Source organism: Lates calcarifer, unplaced genomic scaffold, assembly GCF_001640805.2.
Source record: "Lates calcarifer isolate ASB-BC8 unplaced genomic scaffold, TLL_Latcal_v3 _unitig_1757_quiver_2150, whole genome shotgun sequence".
Taxonomy (NCBI): domain Eukaryota; kingdom Metazoa; phylum Chordata; class Actinopteri; family Centropomidae; genus Lates; species Lates calcarifer.
The window spans coordinates 16,063-33,393 of record NW_026115738.1 but is presented as its reverse complement, the minus strand read 5'-3'; the positions used below and the strand labels follow the sequence as shown (position 1 = coordinate 33,393).

Genomic DNA, 17,331 nt, shown 5'->3' with positions numbered 1-17,331 from the left:
TTCATCAGTTAATGCAACAGAAGTTAAAAATATTAAAACATCCAACAGACTGAATCCTTTACTGTGTTCTGACCTGTGACCTTTGACCTCACATTCCTGACACGAGCCGTGACTCAGATTACATGTCACTAATGTGTGTGTTTGTTTCCTCAGTGTGTGAGCTGCACATCCACGCCGACTGCGCGCCTTCAGCTGCGCCGACTGTCGCAGCTCTCACCTGGACGGGACTCTGGAGCAGGTGAGCGTGGCGTCAGATTAATGACTGATGTGACTGAGTGTTATTGATCAGCAGCCTGAGTCGATAACCACCTGCTGCCGTCACACGCTCTTTAATCAAAGACAAGAGGTCTGCTGTCAGCGCAGTTCGTGTTGATCTGAGCTGATTGATCGGTCACAGTCATTGATTAGAATCAATATTGTAGAGCTGAGGACTCCTATAGAGCTGCTGATTGGGAGTGAGCGACAGGAAGGGACCAGGTCAGACCGGTTCTCCTCTGATCGCAGGCAGCAGTCGTCAATATCTGATCAATACGTTCAGTCAGTTCATATTTGATTTGTTTTTTCCAGTGTTGAACTCTCTGTGGCTCTCAACACCTCACAGATATAAAGTTTCATCTTCTAAAAAAAAGCTGAACACTGTTGATCTTATCAGACAAAAAAGAGGAAGTAGTGCGTTGGTGGGGACTATTTTCTGCGGTGGATGAATCCACATATAAGAAAGAAATCTTGTCTTTTAAGAGGCTGAAATATGCAAATATTTGTTTTTTTTTTCCACCATATTTACTTGAAAAATATTTGCAGAAATAATTTTTAAAAAATCTAAAGCATTTCTTGTATCGAAGCAGAGCCACTCACTCGCAGGATTTACTTTCTGTTGCTCCAGGATACGTTTCACCACCACTGGAGGGAGGGGAACCTGGCGTCGGCAGCCAGGTGTGAGGTGTGTCGGCGCTCCTCGGTTCGTCCGACGTCCTGGCGGGGATGAGGTGTGAGTGGTGCGGCATCACGGTGAGAACCAATGAGAATACGAGGTGAAAGTGGACACATGACAAAGGTCTGTGTACATAATCGATTTTCATTTGGAGTGGGAAGACAGATGACAAGCCATTTCCCGTTTTTCGTTTTGGAGTAAGAAACCAGAAACGAAAAATGAGCCGTTTTGTGATTTTCATTTTGGAACAATTAACTCAGAAAACAAATAACAACCAATATTAAAAAAATGTTTTTATGTCAACACAGAGAAAATGAGAAATCAGTTACAGTTATTTTTATTTTGCCCCAGAAGTCAATGAACGATAGCACGCAATCCCTGTAAGCTAGCACAGTCTGTGCTGCCCGCTCAGGCTAATAAAGCTGACCTTAGCTAGCCATCTTCAACCAGCTAAGGTGAACACAGATGAGCAAGAAACACCCTGCCATGAGCCCACATCTTTGTGTTTCGACTGTCAATCCTCTGTGCTGCCCAAAAATAGCGAAGATAGCTAGCTAATGTTGGCTTTATTAGCCTTAGCAGCACAGAGAAGGACAGTGTAAGCTAGCTAAGGCTAATACAGCTGACCTTAGCTAGCTATTTTAGCTATTTTTGGGCAGCACAGAAAAAGACTGACAACCGAAACATGAAGATGTGGGCTCGTAGCGGGGTGTTTCTTGCTCATCTATTTTCACTTTAACTAGACGATAGCTAGCTGAGGTCAGTTTTATTAGCCTTAGCTGGGCAGCACAGAAAAGGACTGTGCTAGCTTACGGGGATCCTGTGTTATCGTTCATTGGGTGACTTCTGGGGCAAAATAAAAATAATTTAACACACGACAAAACACATGGTTTTAAGCCCATAACTGATTTCTAATTTTCCCTGTATTGACATAAAAAAAATAAAAAAACTAATTGTTTTCTGATCATTCATTTTTCAGATTTTATTGTTCCAAAACAGAAATCAGAAAATGGCTCGTTATCTGTTTTTTGTTTTCCACTCCAAAACAAAAATCGATTGGCTGTTATGGACACAGACCCCAACAAGAATACATTTTATAAATCATTGATCACTGAGTTGTGTCTGTGTGTGTCTGTGTTGTTGTTGTCTGCAGAGCCATGCGGCGTGTTACCTCAGCGTACCACCAGAGTGCACCCTGGGACGTCTGCCGCTCCATGCTGCTGCATCCGGCCTGCGTCCGCCTCGACTCTAGAAACTTCAGCAAGATGCACTGCTACCGCATCACTGAGAGCTGCAGCCATGACCTGGGTACAGACAAAAACACACACAGAAACACACACTTACACACAAACCACATCCTCTGTGATGCTGCTGACACAAACGGGTGTGAACCAGAAACACTTGGCTCATTTCCTGACAACTTCTTTCTTCTGATCTGAGCTGTGAAACTAAAAACTGAGGTTTTTTAGACATGATGTTGTTAATAATGATGACGGTTTCTGGGGGCTCGTTCAGTGAGAAAACACAAAGAGTTTCATTCTGGGTCAGTTCACCCAAATTATTAAGAAACATTTCAGATGTTTTTCAAGATCAAATCTCAAAACCACAACAATTACAAGAACAAAACTGAATGCTCAGAGCAGGTGACAAACCTTTTTTCCAGTAGATGCTGAGACATTTTAATGAATAAGTGATTTTTAAAAACTTTTTTTTTCCAACACATACATCATCTCTATGTTTTTATAGTCATAATACCACAAGAAACAGACAATATTTTAACAACACGACAACTTTATCTGTGAGTTTTCGCTCTGGTTTGACCTTTATCAGAGCATGTGATCTGTAAAAAGAAACACTGCATGGATCTAAGATGTGCAGAGATCTTTTCTATTGATGCTTTCAGCACCTTGAGGAAGAAAAATTAACCGAGTGGAGAGGCGGTCATCCTCCAAATATAATAACTGAAATTAAAAGGTGAACTGACTCTTTAAGTCTTTTTATGAGTAAGAAAAGTAAGATGTGCATCTTCATTAATTAACAATCAGAACAGTTATTTTATCGGTGAGAAATCGACTCTTGATCCTGTTTGTAAACTATGTTTGTAAGTTTATTTCTTTATTTTTTCTTTATTAAACAGTGAGAAATCGAATAAAACTGAGCTAAGAAGGCAGCGTGACAACAGAACATAAACTGGCCAATAAACATGTTAAACACAACACGAAAACATCAGTATTCAGTTAAGATGAATTAGAAACATCCTTGAGTTGCAGCGTATTTAAACGTGTCTGAATTTTGCAGTTTTCCTGAGCCTCGACACCATCGAGTCTCTGATCAGGACGTTTTTGAGTCTTGAATATTTCCAGTGATCTCTCTGACCGACTATTTTCCCTCCATGTTTCTCTCAGATAACTCAGACGACGTTGATTCGTCTGCTGCGGTGTCTAAAGACGGTCAGACGGCTGCTCCAGAGTCAGGTCAGCTCAGGCACTAAACCTGATTTTAAACTTCTTCTCAAAAAAAAATCTAGATAAAATCCAGCTTTTAAAAAGGTCACACCTGAGCGATTATGTGTGTTCTGACCCACAGGTAAGCAGCTCCTCAAGGTGTTTGACGGTGACGATGCAGTGAAGCGCAGCTACTTCCGACTGGTCTCCATATGTCGGGCCACGAGGAATGAGGAAGTGGTGGTGAGAGCTCTGCTTCCTTCTCTAAAACACTACACACTACCACTGCTATTTTTACTACCGTTACTACTGCTGCTTATCAGTGCTGCTACGAGATGTTTGATCAGCAGGGACAGATTAATGAAGTCCTAAACTCAGTCTCAGTCCGGTCTTAACGCTGTAATACCTGTGTTTTCCTGCAGGAGGCGGCGCTCAGGACCTTCTACCTCCCCGACGAGCCTCAGGACTTCGAGCTGCATGAGATCGGCGGCCTGCAGCGTCTCCACAGCGATGACATCCTGAACCGTAACGGCGGGCCGGACAACAGGGGCTCCCTGAAAGACGGAGGCGACGCCTGGCTGCTGAGGGCCAAACCCCGAGACGCAGAGGTCATCAAGGTGTACGCCGGCTGGCCCAGGTGCGAGGCATGCTGGGAGATGGGAGTTTGATTAGAAAATAATCCCTTAATTTTGTTTTTGTTAATGTTCCCGACTGTTTATGTGTTTTCAGGCCGGGTGAAGCGTTCGTCAGAGTCTCTGTTTCAAAGAGCAGCACGGCGGCTTCAGTCCTCACCGAGGTCCTCAGTCAGCTGGACAGACAGGTAGACCCCAGGTCCTACAGCCTGGAAAATCCTGGAAATGTTGTGGAGTTTATGTCTTTATGACGCACCTGGACACATAGACAGACTGTAGTCCGTTTCAGCACAGATATTTAGACCTGCTGCAGCAGATGAATAATATCAGCTGGTGTGAAAGGTGCCTCAAAGAACCAAAATACCTAAAATTGGTCTGAAGAAAAGAGGTGGTCTCAGTCCAGATCAAACTGAACCATGGTTCGGTTTGTTTGTAGTGTGAAAATGCAATGACAGGAAGTTGAGGCAGGTTTAAAACTTCTAAAATCTATTAAACAAAAGAAGTAGAAAACAGGAGTGAAGTCTGAATTCTGCTGTGGCTCAAGATTTAACAGGAAAGAACCACTTAGAAAAAAGGTTAAAAGTAAAAACTAAAACACTCTGGACAGAGGAGATCAGGCAGGTTTTTCCTGTCCAGGAGGCCGAACGTATCATTAATACGTTTGATAAAGAGCTGTTACTCAACGCCACTGACACCTGGCTGAGGTGTGGCAGGAATCGCCACAGGGGAGTCGGATCAGTTGCGAGTCCAGCTCCAAGGTTCAGGCTGTTTATCTACATCAAAACAGGTACACAAAGACCCAGTTTACACCTGGTAGTCTGGTTTATATTGAACAAACAAGTAACCTTTAAAAACTGAGACACAAATGATCAAAAATAAGTGATTACAGTGCACTTGTAGGAATGTAATCAGGTGAAGCTGACGGTCTGCAGGTTGTAGTTTTAGTGCAGAAGGTGTTTCATTTTTAAAGATTTATCCCACAGCTGCTCAGAGTCCCTAACATCTGTCAGGTTCAGGTTCAGGTTCAGGTTCAGAGTCTGAGCTGCTGCTGATGTTTCTTTGCTGTTCCAGGAGGAGGACGTGTCCGGCTTCAGCCTGCTGGAGGTCTGCATGAGCAGCAAGCAAGGTGAGCTGCAGAGACAGAAAACACAAAAACACCTGCACGTTCCTTTAAATCCCTCTGAAGAGTCAGCACAGATAAAGAAAAGTGACCGAACTTTTCACAGGAGCAGGTGATGCAACAGAAAGGAGGGAAAATGTCAAACACGGTCACACACAGGCTTCTTTAAATGGTGACTTTAAGCTCCGGTGGTGGAGCGGGAGGTCGTGACCTTTCTGTTTCTGTCCCTCAGTGCAGAGACAGACGCTGACGCCTCAGGAGAAGATTCTGGACAAACTGCAGGAGATCAGGAAGGTAAGAGGAGAAACAGAGCGTCAGCCTTTAACTTTAATAATCAGAGTTCAAAAGAGCAAATTAAAAGACTCAGACTTTGCGCCATCTCCCAGCTGTCTCTGCGTCAGATGAACCAGACTCGGTTCTACGTGGTGGAGAACAGGAACCGAGCCGTGCAGGTCAACCTGCTGATCGGAGGACTGCCCCCACTGCTGACCAAAGAGGAGTACGCCCAGCTGATCCAGGAACACCTGACCATCAAGAGTGAGTCTGAGTCCAGGGCGAAAAAAAATCTTCCCTAACCACTTCTCTTCCACCTCGATGGAAAACGTCCTGAGGTTTATACACAGGGAACATTTAACCATCAGTTACTCAGAGGAAACAACAACAACATAGATATTGTTACAAATAAAAACAAACAAACAGGATTGAAATGTTGAATAAAATAAGATTAAAGGAAAATACAAGTAGAGAAAGCTGAGCCATTAAAGTAATGATTAAATAAAAATAAGGAACTGAACGAGGGTCCAGAGTAAATTATATTCAGACAGCAGCAGTCTCCCACTTTGACCTTTATTTCTACTTCTGTTAAGTAGAGAAAATATTTTTTTCAGTTTGTCCACAATGAACAAACTGCATCAGAAAGAGAAGAAATTTTCTGCGGTGCTTTGCTTTGAACACTGCCGCTGCTGCAAGGAATTATGGGACGGCAGGTAATAAGATAAGATAGGAAACACTGAAGCTCCTTTTCATTTCCTTAACAATTAGAGACGAGCTCTGATCATGACTGACACTGAGATACTTCCAGGTCGTTTCACTAAAAACACTGAAATAACATCAGCTGGTTTATGCTGCAGGATTAAAGACGATGCATTCCTGTCTGACAACATCTTATATATCATTTAAATGTAATAAGTGAGATCAGGAGGCTGAAGCTGCTGTAAACAACAGTAAATCATCACTCACAGAAAGGCCTCAGTTTCCTACAGCCTCTGTGGATTTCATCAGGTTTGGTGTCTGTGGTGAAATGTTCTCCCACTTTAATGTATAATTTAATAAATTAAAAGCTCTCAGTCGGCGACATGTTTGTTTGTTGGTTTGTTTGTTTCTCCTCGTTCTTATCGAGGTCAGTTCACTGCAGGTCATCTCCTCTAACTTGTGTCTCTTTCTCCATCTCTGCAGGTCACCTGGTCACCATCAGCCACTTCTATCCCAGTCAAGGTGAGGCGGTTGTCATGGAAACTGTGTGTCGTGAGTTGTTAGTAAACAGGCAGAGAGCCGCACAGTCTGAATTTAATGTTCACGGAGCCGTGGGAATCAGATTTCTGAAGCTGTGTGATGCGTTCAGGTGCGGTGGCGTTGCAGATCTCGTGTTTCTCCGAGGCAGAGAGGATCTACATGTTGGCAAAAGACACGTCCGTCAACAGCAAGTCGCTCACTTCCCTCGTCATCCCGGAGATCGTGGTAACAATCAAACACTCCGTGCCTTGTTTTTGACCACAAACTGATCCTGAGCAGGTTCTGGATTCTGGACTCTAGATGCAAAAACAGACTGAAAAACAGCAGAGAGGAATCGCAGGAGCCGCTCACAGCTGTGAAACATTAAAATAATTAGGTTATGGTGGTGAGACGGCTCCAGAAATATCTTCCAAAACAAAGCATGAGAGGTAAATCTTCAAGAAGACAAATTAGATTTCTATTTGTGAACCACAGACTACAGTAGAGTTCACTGTAGTCTGAGTTTAATTCTATTTTTATTTTTGTGCCATGACAAACATCAACATCTGGCCCATAAACTGCTGTTTAACAAAACATGCATCAACAGAACAGCTGAGTCTCTGTGTATCGTATTTACAGTAAATATCAGTTTTATTCTTTAGACACAAACAGTCCAGTCTGGGTGTTCTGTACCAGAGGGATGGGGGTCTTATATTTTTACCTGACCGCACCCTAACACCTTAACTCTTTACAGACGCAGCTGATTGTCATCTTTGTTATTTCTCAGCACAACAAGCTGGGAGAAGACGTCTGTCCCCTGCTGGTGTTCGTCAACCCAAAGAGCGGAGGTCTGAAAGGTCGAGAGCTCCTCTACAGCTTCAGGAAACTCCTGAACCCTCACCAGGTCTTCGATATCTCCAACGGAGGACCGCTGGCTGGGTGAGAACGACCAACCGGCTGCACTGTTGAGGGATAACGACTGTCACATGTTTGTTCATTTATTCTGCTGATGAAATCACAGCTGCACCACACTGTTTAGTGTGTGTCATGTGCAACATCACACACCCGGTTATTTAGATTTTTACAGAAACTGCAGGAACGAAGTGGTGTTTTTATGCCTCTGTGCTGGCGACAGTCGTTTTTGCATCTGTCCTGTTCTTGTGAACGCGATATCTCAGGAACACCTTGAGTGAATTTCTTCAAATTTGGCACAAACATTCACTTGGACTCAAGGACGAACTCATTAGATTTTGGTGGTCAAAGGTCAAAGGTCAAGATCACTGTGACCTTCTGAATACAACATCTCAGAAACACCTTCCATCGAATTTGGTTCAAACGTTTAGTCGGGCTCAAGGACAAACTGATTAGATTTCGGTGACTTCAGACCAGGTTTTTGTCGATCAGTCACAACAAAAGGTGATGGTAATGTGCCTGACCACACATCAAGTCAAGTAAAACTTATATCGGGGAAATTCGGTTGCAGCCAGGTGTAGAAAATGCATTCATTCCATTATAAATACAACATAAAAGACAAGTCAGAACATGGGGGCAACAATACAGTGCAAATTCACTACAGACAAAAGAGCTTAGGTTGCACAGTGAGGAAAAAGCGCCATCATCTGTGCAAATTCAGCCTTCAAACTGCAATGCAAACAAAGGAGTCTTTGAGTCTTTAAGTCCTATGATGTGGGACTCTTTATCTTCTACCTGAAGGTATAAGCTCAAACTCTGTCTGCAGGGGGTGGTCAGTACAGTCCAACAGAGAGCTGCAGGACTGAGTCCTGAAACCAGGAAGTAAGTTAGCATGTTAGCATGTTAGCACTTCCTGTTCCCTCGTCCCAAAGTCAGTGTGTTTCTGGTTAAATGTCTGAAATCAGGTCTGTGGTTTTAACACAAGCTCAAGACATTTTCAGGTTTGATTCTCCGACATAAAATGGGTCAGTAAATCCCCCACTCCTGATGTTTGAAGCTTTTACGTGTCTTAAAAAAGGCGGTTGCTAACGAGTGTCTAAATGAGACTACAGAGGTTGTCGGGGACGTTAACATGAAAACCCATCTACTCACCAGTCCACCTTTACAGCCTCGTTGTGTTTCTACTCACGCTCTTTCAAACTCTCACTAACTTTCTAAGAAGAAAGGCTTTTGTAGAAGAGCTCAGAGCTAAATGAAATGACCAGTTGGAAGCTGGACGTTGGATTTAGGCTTCAAACATCAGAACAGTGGTGTTCATCTGTGAAGATTATCTGATCAACTAAACCTGAAGGATCAGAAACTTGAAATAATCCCACTGGCTTTTTGTGGAGGGAACCAGGGTGATGCTAACTTCAGGGTTGGACTGCAGAAATACATCATCACTGCACCTTGTGACTTGCTGGTTGTAAAGATCAAAAAGCTGAGCTTGATTTACCCCAATAATATTTAGCTTCATTTTAAGACCAACAATGTGGAGTTGGACAGGAAAATGACAACTGCATCAGTCTGAATCTACCAAAGACTTGTTAGTTTTGGTGCTGCTTTTCGCCCACTTGGTGTGAGATAAGGCCCAAAGTTTTGACCTCAGTTCTTCACACAAAAGTGACAGAAATTATTTTTGTGAAGAATCTTAAAAAAGACGTGAGAGAGAACCCTGCACAGTCGTTCTGCTGTCACAGTGATACTTCCTCTGTCTGAAGTCTGAAGTCCTGCACATTAGATTGTTTCCCTGAGGTTACAGGTTTCTACCCAAGCAAGACATTTAACAGATCAAGTTATTGTAGAAAGTCAACTGCATTCTGATTACTGAAGTGTTCTGGAAAAATAAATAAACCATTGAGATGTTGTTTGGCTGAAAACTGCAGCCTTGTTCACAGTCGTCAGGATTTCAAGTGTTTCTAATGCTGCTCTTCTCTGCTCCAGTCTCCATACCTTCAGGGAGGTTCCCAGGTTCCGGGTGCTGGTCTGTGGGGGTGATGGGACAGTGGGCTGGGTGCTTGGAGTACTGGAGGCGGTCCGACACAAACTGGTCTGTCGAGAGCCGCCCATCGGCATCGTACCTCTGGGAACAGGTCCGACCATTTTCACGTCATATTTCTTGGAGGTTCTGCAGAAGCTCCAGAGCTCAGAGGTACTAAAGGTCTGTCTTGTCTCATCAGGTAATGACTTGGCTCGAATCCTGCGCTGGGGGCCCGGTTACAGCGGCGAGGACCCACACCACATCCTGGTCTCTGTGGACGAAGCAGACGAGGTTCTGATGGACCGATGGACCATCCTGCTGGACGCTCAGGATATGTCTGAGGATGGCAAGGACAACGGCTTCCTGGAGCCGCCCAAGGTCTGATCCAAGTCATTTTACACTTTGTTAGGTTTTTGGAAATTAGTCAAACCTGTAGTTTGGTCTGTTTAAGCCTTTAAGAAGGTGGAGTGGTCTTGATTTTTTGTTAGTAGGGAAGCAGAAAATCCCAGTTTTCTCTCATTTGAGTTGTATATATTTACAGACTCCTTTACACAGGAACAAATCTTATTCACTTTTGGAGATATGTGCATATTTACAAATAATATCGCTACAATAAAACCCCCATAATACTGTGCATCTCCAAAACTATGAGTACAGTCACCAGAAGAACCAGAAGAATGTGGAGAGGTATCAACAAAGAGCCACGCTATGAATACATTTAAATTAGCAAAAAGAGTTGTTCAAGGTTTTTGGTCGAGGAAAGAAAGGGTCTTTGTGCGCCTTCTCTCTTCTTGGATCTAAATCTCCATCACACCTGTGCAGTTGTATAAAGAAAAGGTCATGTGGACTAACTTTAACTGTAATATAATAAAACTACTCTTTTCTCTCGCAGATCGTACAGATGAACAACTACTTTGGTCTCGGCATCGACGCGGAGCTCAGCCTTGACTTCCACCTGGCCCGAGAGGACGAACCTGACAAGTTCACCAGCAGGTACCGTACCGTGGTCCGCCTCAGGTCACACGTTTCTGCAAGTAAAGACCACATTTCCCATCAGCCCTTTTGCTTCCTGTGCCCACCTACAGGTTCCATAACAAAGGGGTGTACTTGAAGGTTGGTCTGCAGAAGATCAGCTACACCAGGAGCCTCCACAAAGAGCTCCAGCTTCAGGTGGACACTCAGAACATCCCATTACCAAACATAGAGGGTCTGATCTTCCTCAATATACCAAGGTGACACACAAATATCACACACACATCACACACACACACACACACACACACACAGGAGAAAAGTCCTCATGACCTCCATCTTTGTGTGTAGCTGGGGGTCAGGTGCTGATCTGTGGGGGTCAGAGGTCGACGGTCGCTTTGGGAAACCGAGCATCGATGACGGTTTGCTCGAGGTGGTCGGAGTCACTGGGGTCGTCCACATGGTGAGACAACTCCCGAATTTTCTGTCTTTATTTATTTATTAGTTGTTTTGTTTAATTATTATTTGTTTGTACTTTGAACATTGTGTGTTTTTGCAGGGCCAGGTGCAGAGTGGCCTCCGATCTGGGATTCGTATTGCTCAGGGGAACTACATCCGGCTGACAGTAAGTAAACCCATACCTGTCCAGGTGGACGGAGAACCGTGGATCCAACCTCCGGGACATATCATCATCTCTGCTGCTGGACCGAAGGTACGCTCTGAATTCTGGGTATTCCTGTAGTTTGCCTGTTTTTTGGTATAGTCTTAATATACCTATAGTTTATCTGTAGTTTGGTGTATTCTGTTTATACCTGTAGTTTACCTGCATTTTGGTATACTCTTGGTATACCTGTAGTTAATCTGTAGTTTGATATATTCTATACATTCCTGTAGTTTCCATATTTTTTTTTTTATCTGTAGTTTGGTGTATTCTGTGTATACCTGTAGCTTACCAATATTTTGGTGTATTTTATGTGTTTCTGTAGTTTTTCCGTTGTTGGTTATATCATGTGTATACCTGTTTGGTAGTTAGTTTCGTGTTCCCCTGCTGTCTGTAGGTCCGGATGCTGAGGAAGTCTAAGCAGAAGCAGAAGAAGTCATCGGCGGGTGCAAAGGACGGACGTTCAGAGAGTCCTTCCTCCAGAGACGGAGGACACTGACCTGTCCCACCTGAACATCACTGTCCTGTCATTTACCTGCTTCCTGCTGCACCTGGGAGTCCATGTTGGTGCCAGCAGCCAGCTGTGATGTCTCTCACATGGCTTCGTAGCGACGCTGACGGGTCGCTGATCGACTATAAGACTGCAGGAAGTTTAACTTTTACAGCCTGAATGTGGTGGGAGGAAGACCGGTATCGCCTCACGTTTCAGATCATTATTTCCATCCTGCTGACTAAGCACGTACTAGTTACAGAATTCATAATAACCATGGTTAATATTTAGCACCTAAAATGTACTTTTCTACTTAAAAGGCAAGATAGGAAGTATCTAATACATTCGTAGTAGAATTTCTGCATAGTTTGGGAAAACGTTAATATTGAATTTTGACAATTTCCCGGTATGGATAAGCTTCAGAGTTAAAAAAACAAAGTATTTAACAGAAGTTGTTAAATTTCTCTCCAGATGTTACTGTACAGTAAGTATCAGTAGACTCTGTGTCAGTTGATATATTATAATAGCTTTAGTTGTGAAAAATAATGTGCAGCTATAGAGTGATTATGACCTCGATGCTGGTCATTTTGTCATAGCAAAACATGAAGAAACTGAATACTGAAACACTCCTGAAGAGACTGACAGGCAGTTTTTTAAGAAGCTGCACCCACGTTATGTTTTCTTTTCTTCTTCTTCTCGTAGGAAATCCTTTAGTGACATTGGTTTTCCAAATGTCAGTGGACAATGTTGATATTGTGGTGAAGCTCTCCAGAGCTAATGAGCGCGCAAAATCAAACATGAAATCCCTGATTCTCTGAAACCACAGTGACCACTGTGCAGCATCAGTGTGCAACTGGAAATTTCACGGAAGTGAAAGGATTGATTTAAAAAAAAAAAAAAAAAAAAAAAACTACAACAATTAATGTGAGTCTGAGCTGTGGTACAGAGTGTTGACTGGAGATAAACAGTAACGCCTGAAGCACAGTTTGTTTTAAGCAAAGACGGAAGCTTGTTCTTGTAAAGGGTTAGAGATTGAAAAAGCTTTTATCTTGGTAACAACATCAGCTAAAAAACCCTGCTGTCAGTGTTGTGTCACCAAATTTGTTTAGCCTCAAATTAACAAAAAAAATAGTAGGATATGACTTTATCTTTCCATTACACATTTCATTGAAATAGAAATAAAATAGACATTAAGTGACATGCTACAGATGGTGTTGTCGTGAAGGTAGAAAGTGTCTTGTAGTCAAAAATCTTTTAGTATAGTCTTCCTGATTACAATAGAAACTGTGCTGCAGCTTTACATTTTGTTTTCAGTTAATGCTAACGTGCACGGCTAACTTTTTCTTTCTGTCTTCCCTGATAGCAGTTAGCCTAGCTGTTTTGTCATTGAATCTTAAGTGCATTTTATTGAACAAGTGTATGAAGACGTATCTGAAGGGTGGCAGTGTCCAGTCCAGTTTAACAGAGACAAATCTCTGCTACTTCTCAGTTGTTGCTAATGTTAAATCCCCCTTTCAACAGCAAAGGACTCAAAATAAAAACCTACAAGAAAAAAAATTAGATTTCTTCACGTGCCATTGGCACCGCCCAAAACTAGCTAGAAAACGAGCTATACTTAACTAGCAACAGCTTTGTGGGCTGGTTTTAACTAACAAGTTACCAAGTATGCCAAAACAAAACTTAAATCGTGAAGACTTCCTAAAATGTGGGAACACTGTGCCACTCTGATTGAGTCACTAAGAGAACTGAGAACTAACTACATTACCAATTTGCAAGCTAGTTGGTAAGATGTCTTACCAAAACAACATTAAAACAAAACTCAATTAATTTTTGGGAAAACAAGTTAATCAAAGGTATAAATTTACTAAAACATGTGAACAAAATGTGACACTGATTAGGTAGTGCCAGACAAGCTAGAAAACAGGGTAAGCTAAAGTAGCATTACTGGCATAGCGAGCTAGTAAGGTGAATCGCTAGGAAACTAAATTGCCAAAACAAAACAACGGTCAGTTTATTTTAAGAGGGGAGAGAAAACATTTATTTGAGGGTATGAATTTACTAAAATGTGGAGACAAATATGGTGCTGGGATCAAAGGAAGCACCTGACTCTAGCTAGAAAACTAGTTAAACTAAGCTAGCAGCATTACTAGCATGGCTAAGTAGCTAGCTAGCAGATTAGCTACGTTGTCAAAACTAAACTCCGTAAATTGAGAGAAACAAATAAATGTAAATGAAGAGTACATGCGGCTATCTCTGCAATCAGCCTGACAAAAAAGAAAAACCTTAAATATACTATATTTTTGATGTGTTGCCAATCTGATGGAAAAGCCTTCATATGTTTATTTTGCTTCCATTTAAATTGCCCCTTATTTTGGTGCAACCTATTGTATTGGTTAATGTGACCAGGCCCTAACACGACAAACAGCCCAAACAACTTTCCAATAATTTCTGTTTCCTGACCCTAAAAGAGGAGCTTCAGCTGCCCGTTAATACACCGTGAGTGTCTGACTGAAGGATTTGAGGAGGATTTAATGACAGAGACACTTCGTCCACATTCCCAGAGTGTAAAGAAACACAGTTTTTAGAAAGTTATAAAGCAGACGAGGGATCTGATGCTGAAGATCCCAGCTCTTGATGTAGCCACAACAGTATTTGATCACTGTACTTTGGTTGTAATATTTAGATTTTCTTCTGCATTAACAGATTTATTTTGATGTTTTTTGGTGCTAGAGGAAAACACTTTGTTATAGTTCTGTGCTTTACTTGAGACTCGAGGATCCTGTTTTTATTCAAAGCCTCAAACATTTTTGCATTTTAACATGAGGACTAAAGCAGGAAGAGTTTCTGGCTTTGAATAAAGAAAGGTCTGAGATTTATTGCTGATACATCAGTGGCATTAACTGTTCATTTTAATCGACTGTGGAGTAAAGTGCTGCTTCATCTGCAGTTGATTGTGTGCTGACAGTAGGATGTAGCTGTGAGTAGTTTTTTAAACTGTTCAGATATAAAATACAGTCAGTGTTTCTATTACATGCATGAAGTACTGTAGTTTCTGCCTCCATGTAGAGCTGAGTGTTGTGTTTTTACAGCAGAGTTTAATGTCCACTGTCACCGTTTAAATATTAGAAAAGATCCTGCAGCTTGGTCCGTGTACATAACAGCCAATCGATTTTTGTTCTGGAGTAGGAAAACGGATGACGAATCTTTTCCTGTTTCTCGTTTTGGAGGAAGAAAATGGAAAACAAAAAAAGAGCCGCTTTCCTTTTTTTCAGTTATGGGCTTTGTGCGTTTATTTGTTTTTATTTTGCCCTGGAAGTCACCCAGTGATCGATAGCACAGGATCCCTGTAAGCTAGCACAGTCCTTTTCTGTGCTGCCCTGCTAATGCGCTAAAGCTGACCTTAGCTAGCTATCTTTACTCAGTTGAGATTAAAATAGATGACCACAGCTAGCTATTTTTCACAGTTTTTCGGCAGCATAGAAAAGGATTGACAACCGAAACACGAAGATGTGGGCTCATAGCAGGGTGTTTCTTGCTCATCTGTTTTTGCCTTAGCTGAGCAAAGACAGCTAGCTAAGGCCAACTTTATTCGCATTAGCTGGACAGCACAGGAAAGGACTGCGCTAACTTATGGGGGTCCTGTTCATTAGCACAACGGAACAGATGGGATTTAGGCCTGTAACTGATTTCTCATTTCCCCTGTGTTAACATAAAACAAAAATAAAAAATACTAGTCGTTCATTGTTCCAAAACGGAAAATGGAAAACAGATCGTTTTTCGTTTCCAGTTTCTTATTCCAAAACGAAAAATGGGAAAATGGGAAAATGGCTAGTCATCTGTTTTCTGTTGTCCCACAAAAATCGTCGGTTGTCCACGGACCCTGATTGTGCTCCACCACTGAGGATTTGTCTCTTTAGTCCAAAGAAGCAGCTCAAAGTGTTTCACCTGTTGTGACTTTTAGCTTTCAGCCTGAGAAAGTACAAAAAATAAGTTCATAAAAGGCCAAAAAAGAAAAGGTAGAAAGCAGCATTAATGCTTAGATAGTGCCCAAATTATAAACAGGGTCTGTAATCGGTGAAATTCAAGAAAAATATTGGATTTAATTTTACATATTCTAATTCCAAAATTATGTTTTTATTTACTTTTCTTGAAGGTTTGTGTGGGGAACATTAAAACCACCTGCCTGATATTGTGTTCGCCGATGCTACAAACTGATTTTACGTTTTGTTGAATGTTTAAAAAAGAAAATGTGCTTTAACGTGACTTTTCTGCTTCTCTGCGTCCGTTCGTGCCTCGTACAGCGTCCTGACTTTTTTACCTGTGGATGTTAAGCCCCGCCCATCAGGTGTGAAGGTGGAAGTCTGCGTAGTGCCTCATCGAAAAACGCTTCAACACCCTCAGTGCTCTGATGTTTAAACATGTATGTATGTGTGTTAATGCAGTGGTGTGCTGAGCTAACGTGCCTCCAGACGTCGATTACATTTTTTCTTTTTTGCTGTAGGTTCAGTTTTTACCTGAAGTTTTATTGAATAGATGATGATGTATATTTTCTGTATATTTTTGCAGACAGAAGCTGTTTTTTTTAGTTTCCACTGTAAAGTTTTAACTGTAAATTGCACTAATTGTTTTACAGATGCTCTTAGATGTGACGTTCAGGTTATTAATATTAATGTTGAAATAACTAAAGCTAAATATATAGTACATATATATAGATATATATGTTTAAATAATGATTCTTAAATGTGTTTAATCACAATAAACTAAAGACCATCAAATAATTAATGACACAGTGGTTTGTGTCCTTTTTTTCTTTGACACCTGCACCAACATTTAATTTTTGCATCTCATTAAACACAATTCTACAAACAAGAATTGGCCATTAGAATAATTTGAAATTTCAGTTCCACCCCCTCATCTCAAAAGCTTCCTCAGTTCTAACTAGTGCTGCAAACAGATAGAGAAATTTCTAGTAAATTTCTGGAAACTTTTCAGAAACTATCTATGGAAAGTTAAGCTGTGAATTTTGGAAATATGGGGCTGTAATTCACCTCCTGTCTTCAAATCTGTGTTAGTGTTCGACTGGGAGTTGTGGTGTTTCCGTGTTTGACCAGCAGGGGGCAGAAGGCCAACAGCTTAATCTTAAAGCAAAGACAGTTTATGTAAAGAAGAGGAGTCACTCTGCTTCACCTCCTCCACATCGTCTGTTCTCGGGGACTTTCTACAGCGTTTCATAGAAACAAGAAGAAGAAGAAGAAGAGAAGCTAAAACCAATAAACCTAAGTGATTAACTATAAAGGTCCATTTGGGCCAGTAAAAGAAAATTATTAGATAAATGAAAATATTGATGGTAGGTCAAAATTATGAGAAAAACCTCAAATTTTGTGCCATAATTCTGTCTTTTCATCTCATTATTTTTGTTAATAATAATATAATAATTATATAATAATATAATTTTGCCTTTTTATCACCTAATTTTAATTTAGTAAGTCAGTTTGACTTTTAACTCAGAATTTGGACTTATTTGTTGAATTCCAACTTTTTAAATCTCCAAACTTTGACTTTTTATCTCACAATTTTGATTCTTTAGTCGGATTTTGATTTTTTTTAAATCTCATAATTTAAATTTTTAGCTTAAAATCTTTTATCTTAATTTTTTAA

General features: G+C 41.3%; 1 protein-coding gene across 1 annotated transcript; it reads left to right on the top strand.

Moving 5' to 3' along the window:
• Positions 1–153: 153 nt before the first annotated feature.
• Positions 154–16,458, top strand: LOC108890432 (diacylglycerol kinase theta-like; the record flags this gene model as incomplete). The annotated part of the gene is given in 22 exon segments (XM_051067584.1): positions 154–238; positions 826–953; positions 956–1,008; positions 2,085–2,138; positions 2,140–2,239; positions 3,337–3,405; positions 3,518–3,618; positions 3,798–4,012; positions 4,105–4,195; positions 5,079–5,133; positions 5,360–5,421; positions 5,514–5,664; positions 6,583–6,621; positions 6,749–6,864; positions 7,406–7,557; positions 9,514–9,662; positions 9,750–9,928; positions 10,443–10,543; positions 10,636–10,782; positions 10,874–10,985; positions 11,082–11,234; positions 11,581–16,458. Coding segments are annotated over 22 exon segments (2,414 nt in total), but the record flags the coding sequence as incomplete, so codon positions are not given.
• Positions 16,459–17,331: the final 873 nt, after the last annotated feature.